At 46.9% G+C, this 6,000-nt stretch overlaps 1 protein-coding gene across 1 annotated transcript in view; it reads right to left on the reverse strand.

Moving 5' to 3' along the window:
- LOC144732645 (DNA-directed RNA polymerase II subunit RPB2-like) overlaps window positions 1-2,164 on the reverse strand; it is a 49,579-nt gene extending 47,415 nt beyond the window's left edge. The window contains exon 1 of the mRNA XM_078614157.1: window positions 2,146-2,164. Coding sequence (XP_078470283.1) covers window positions 2,146-2,164 — 19 coding nt within the window. The remainder of the gene's footprint in view (window positions 1-2,145) is intronic.
- Between the last annotated feature and the right edge of the window lie 3,836 nt (window positions 2,165-6,000).

Consider the following 6,000-nt stretch of genomic DNA (forward strand, 5'->3'; position numbering starts at 1 on the left):
ACACGATGAACCTGTACTCCCAACACATTCTAAAGCTCTGCGGTTCTCTATATATTAAGGTATAATTGCCCTATTTCAGAATCCGTAATAAAAGTTTTTTGGGTTAGATCGCGTAAATATAAATGTATCGTTAAACACGCCACCACCCGACACAGCCAATTAGTAAGGGTTGTCACGTAAAACAGAACATGCCGATTCGTTACTAGTACAGCAGAGAGCAAATCCACAACATTCACAATCCAAGTACGACGTTTAGCCAGTAATTACAACTAGCATCATCAGGCGGACAGCCAGATTTGTGGAGAAATCTTCTTGTTTCGTTCCATAAATAGAGGGGTAGACGTGATGACGTCACCGGCGAGCCCGTCACGTGTGAAGGTGGGGGTTAATGAATGCATATTAATTACAATGGGTATCCATTGCTGGTTGGGTTATTCATATGATAATCAACGAACATTATGCATGTAGATTGTTGTACCTCCTGTCGTTATATGCCTGCGCATCGGTAATTCCTATTTACGTATGGTGACCTGTATAGACATGCATTTAAACAATGTATTATTTGATGATTCGCTTCCAAGCAGCACGAAGCCTGTAATTGTGAATTACCCAACCGGCAATGGATACCCATTGTAATTTATATGAACTCATTAATCCCCCCCCCCTCGCACGCGAAGGACTCACAAGTGACGTCATTACATCGATCCCTCTACAGCATTTCTCCACACATGTAATTACTAACGAAACGTCGTGCTCAGGATATCAATGTTGTGGATTTGCTCTACAACAAACTGGTGTGCTGTACTAGTAACGGATTGGCACGTTGTTTACGTGACAACCCTTTCCAATTGGCTGTGTCGAGTGGTGGCGGGTTTAACGACATATTTACTTTTACGCGATCCAACCCAAAAACCCTAGGGGCCGTCCATGTTTTTATGTACTGCCTTCTAGAAAGCCTTGATGCCCATGGGAAGGGAATTTCACAACATTTGTGTGATCCATCAATCCTCGATGCTGCCTCCATAGTTCTGGATTACATGCCACGTGTGTAGCCACCACGACTCACATTGTCTATATCAGGAATCGGCAACTAAAATAACAAGAAGACCCATTTTTTCAAATTTGGCTAAACAAAACCTCAATATTTCAAGGGCCGCAATGCGTGTGAACACGAGACGGTGCTGGTCCTTAATAAATAACGTCACCAAGCAGTCCTTAAAGAGCCGCACACCGCTCCGGAGTCGCAGGTTGCCGCACCCTGGTATATTTGAATGTATTTATGTATAGTATAGCATGCTGTTGTGTATGGCGTTGTACATCATATTGTATTGTGCTGGGGCAGTCTGGCGTATCGTATAAACGTGTTAACAGTGATAACGATATTGAGGAGATATACCATTAATATGCCACGCAGCTAAAGCTCGGAAGAAAAGAAAGTTTGATAAATAAGTGCAGTGAGTGTTTTATGTTTCATGAATTTACTGAGTTGAATAAATATATACATTTTACATAGGCATATACATATTTTGATGATTTCTGAATTGTTTTTGGCAATACGTAATACATACTTAGGCTTTTCCCTCATATTAGCCTTAGGCCCCTCATAGCCTTAATCCGGTCCAACCCGTACCGGTGGTGAAGTATGGTCAAACAGGCCCCATGACCGCAACGGCCTTCACCCAGTACACGTGTGTGTGCGTGGGGTGCCCGCGTACACTTAACCTTTTAACAGAACAAACAAAAAAAGCTCAACACATTTGTCAGTGGCCTGTTTCGGGCGATGGATCTTCTTCATAGAACATGGATGAAGAAGGGCCATTGCCCAAAACGTCGCCTATTATGTTTTCCTATTAAGTACGGAGTGTAATTGACACGGAACGTGTTGAGTGTTAATTGTGTGTTGCGTAATTAGCACTCAACACAGCAGCATCACCCAACAATGTGTTTAATTTTAACAGAATGTATTTGTTTGTAATGTGAGGCTACACTCGCGTGTGAAAACGGTGTTTAGGAGGAAGCTCAGTCGGTAACGTCAAGTGTAAGGTCACGAACATACACACACACATCTTGTTTAACGCCCCACGACGCCTGCCAAAGACAGACGTGTGTGATTGCGTGTGTGTCGTATCAGCCACAAGTACTCACCCTCGTCTGGATAATACATAACTGTGTGGTTCGCTACACAGTTGTCAAAAGTCAACAGAGCTCCATGCAGGTTTCTGGTGCCTTCACACAACTTGTAGCCGACGACCCGCGCTGTTATTTTTAGTCCACACTTTCAGAACAGCCCCTGCAAGTTGCCATATTTAGCTACAAGCTCGAGAGAGAGGAGGGGGGCCGGTAACAACAGCGATGTTTGCTGCCCCTCTCTCACTGGCGGTCAACACTGCTCACTCCGGTGTGCGCGGGGGGCCTCCCCTAGGTCGACACAGCCTCAAATGAGTACCTGGTGCGGTGTGTAAACATCGCTATTGGGGAGACAAAGGCGGTCGTTCGTTGTGTTGGCCACCCACCCCTTGTGTAGGGGTCACGGCCTTCATCGGTTCTCGCGAACAGCACTTGCCATAACAGTCTGTTAAGGCTATATATACAGGGTATATTTGTCTCTTTATGAATAACTAAACTAAAATTTTATTTTACCAGGTAAGGCCCACTGAGCAATGCAGCTCATTTTTAAGAAACCACCTGGCCACAAATGATAGCTCAACGAAGTGGCTTATCGTGTAGAAATTTATAGAAGCAGCCAAATACTCTGAACGCGTGATGTTGATTCTAAATGTGGAGGTACACATCGGAGAACCCGGAGGAAAATTCACGTGACCACAGGAAGCACATGCAAACTCCAAATATACAAGTGTAAGGGTCAGGGTCGAACCCACAATCTTCTGTATACCAGATGAGGTATTTAACATCTCGCCACCATGACGCCACAAAGACAAAGATCCCCAATATACTCTTAACGAGCACCTATTAAAGCCTACACGGCACATAAGGGGGTGGCCAGCATCACGCCCGGCCGCCTTTGTCTCCCCATTGTTGATGTTTACACAACACTGCACCAGGTTCTCGTATTAGGCTGAGTCGACCTAGGGGAGTGTCAGGAGCAGTTAATATAATCGTCACCAGTGTTGGTGGCCGTGAGCAGGAATTGAACATCGTCACCACGACCACTATCATCAGCGGCAGCCATGGTAAAAATACACTGCTGGATGAAGGCCTCTCAAAGCCGTCACCGCCGCCACCTTTCACGATTCTGCGATGTGAATAATCCGTGCCAGCACCTGCACACGAGCTCATTGCGTCGCTCCGTCTCCTCGGTGGACGTACGTTTGACCACGTTCCCTCCCTTGTCAATAATAACAACAATGTCAACGCCGCATAACACATCGGTGTGCTGAAGTAACTAATTTGGTACGTTTTGTTTATGTGACAAACATTGCTTATTACTATTGGGTCTTTCGGTAAAGTCACGTAGATAGATTCAAAGAAAATAACAAAAAAATAACAGAAAACGACGTTTCGATCACAACACAAGCAATCGTCATCAGGAGAAAACATAGCGGGAGAGCTGTTGAGGCAGGATGTTTTAAAGGTTTGAAATGGGTGTAGCCCAAGGGTCATAAGCGATGTGGGCGGGGCTAGTGATGTTAATGTGAGAAATTTGCATGTAAATGTAAGATCGGAGAGCTACCTCCACGACGACGAAGCTGCGGAAGTGGCCATTGTCTTGTGAGAGATTAGCATGTCAATGTAAGATCGTAGAGCCACTGCTACATCGAGGTAAACGAGCAACGGTAGCTGTGTTAGTGAGACATTTAACCTGTTAATGTAAAGACATTAAACCTGTTAATGGGAGTCGAAAAAAGCTACTAACATCGGAAGGTAGGATGGAAACATCACAGCCAGTTATGACTTAAACTGGTTAATAACGTCCTCCCAATGATTGCTCAGTTGGTACCCATCTTCTCGGTCGAAACTGTGTCTGTGTCTATATATATGTGTAGAGTCGTGCTTCGTGATGCCATGTGGGATTGTAGACTCAGACGGGTTGAATATTCAGGGCTGCTTGCCGTTTATTCACGCCAACATCCGCACTCTTAGTTCCGTCGCGGGTACTCACTGCTCCCTGTCCCTTAGCCCTCTCTCCCGACTCCCTCGACCTTCGTCCAGGCTACCTCATACTTTTCCACCCGTAGCCTCCTTTGTCTCTCCGGCCCAGGAGCCTTTCTACCTGCTACCTGGCCCCTTTCTCTCTCCTTGGCTTTCCTTTGTCTCTGACCCCTCCCCTTCCGTCCAGGTTCCCCTTTTATCCCCTTAGCCCGAGCTCCTCCCTTTTACCTGGCTCTCCTCCTTCTACCTGGCTTCCCCACTAGCAGACGTCTCACTCTTTCTACTTACCCTCCTCTCTCGCCCTTCTGGCACTTCCCTTTTGCTTGGCCCCCTTCCCGCAGTTGCCCCTCGTTGGGTCCCCGCAGTACTCCTCTACATCTGGATGGCTTCATGAACGATTCTTTGCTTATTGGCTGTGTCGGGTGGTGGTGGGTTAACGACATATTTACATTTATGCGATCTAACCCATACACCTTTATTATGAATCATATTATGGTATTGGTCAATTAATGAGCGTTTACACGTTGGAGGAAACCGGAGCACCTGGAGAAAATACATGCGTGCGAGGGTGCAGCACTATATCCCACACCGATTTAACACCTTTGATTATTTTTCTGCTTTCGTATGGCAGATGCAGAGCAACAGCTACAATTTGACATTCGTATGGCTGAACTGCACGGGAAGTTAATCGAAGGAAGACAGCAGAGGAGTGTTGTCCAGATTTCCTCGTTATGATTAGAACGCTGGCATCAAATCTGTACATTCATTTACAAGTACTGTAGCAACTTGAGCTCGTTACACGATTGATTAGAATTGCCAGAGAAAGAGCATTGGCAGTTTAGTAAATTCGAGACGGTTCGTTGTGTCAGCATCTGACAGAGAAAGAGAAACATAATCTCAGGTTGGCAAGTTATACTCCGGTTTACGTCGGGGATGCGTTCCTGAAATGTGCGACGACGGATATCGAAACGACACAAATCAAAGCGGCTTAAAGGGTAGGAGTAGGTGGAGGTGAAGGCTGAGAGGCCACGGATACGAGAAAGGGCGGACGATGCTGTTAGCGATGTAAGTGTGGATTGAGGCAACGAAATCAGGTAGTGGTATGTATGTATGTTGAACTTCTTTCGCACCGTACGCAGCCAACCGTGCTAATCGGAGGTGCGGGGAAGGACAAGCTAAACACAAAAAGCAGTTCTAAAGAAATTAGTTTTCAATCTAGATGTATGAATACAGTGGTTTGGTATATGGTCAATAGTTAAATACAGTGACGACGTGTTTGCGAAACGACGTAAAACGAGGGGACTTAAGTCGGGTTATTTCTGGTATTTATTCAGGGGTTTTAAAAATCCATTAGTTTAATATTTGTTCTTGTCCATCTATGGGGGGGGCACAGCCAAGACTGGATTATGGACCGGGCCAGTGGGGCAAGTGCCCCGGGGCCTCGGACTGCCAGGGGGCCACCAAGCCTCAGGCCGTGCACGGTGCGTGGCCCTCAGTGCGCACAGCACAAGCTGACCACTAGGCTCCTGGGTGCTTATAGCGTGAGCTAACCACTAGGGCCCCCCAGACCCCTCAGTGCTTACAATGGGAGGGGCTCCCAGATCCCTTGGTGTTTAAAATGTGAGCTGACCACTACTGCCCCCCAGACCCTTGGGCGCTTACAATGTGAGGGCCCCCAGACCCCTTGGTGTTTAAAGAGTGAGCTGACCACTAGGACCCTTGGCCCCTCGTTACCTACAGTGTGAGGGTCCCTGGGCCCCTCCACGCTTAAAGCATGAGCTGAGCACTAGGGCCCCCGGGCTCCACAGAGCTTACAATGGGAGGCCCCTTGGTGCGTAAAGCGTGAGTTGACCACTAGGGCCCCCAGGTCCTTTGGTGCATACATCGAGC

Source organism: Lampetra planeri, chromosome 43 (assembly GCF_965212315.1).
Source record: "Lampetra planeri chromosome 43, kcLamPlan1.2.h2, whole genome shotgun sequence".
Taxonomy (NCBI): Eukaryota; Metazoa; Chordata; class Hyperoartia; order Petromyzontiformes; family Petromyzontidae; genus Lampetra; species Lampetra planeri.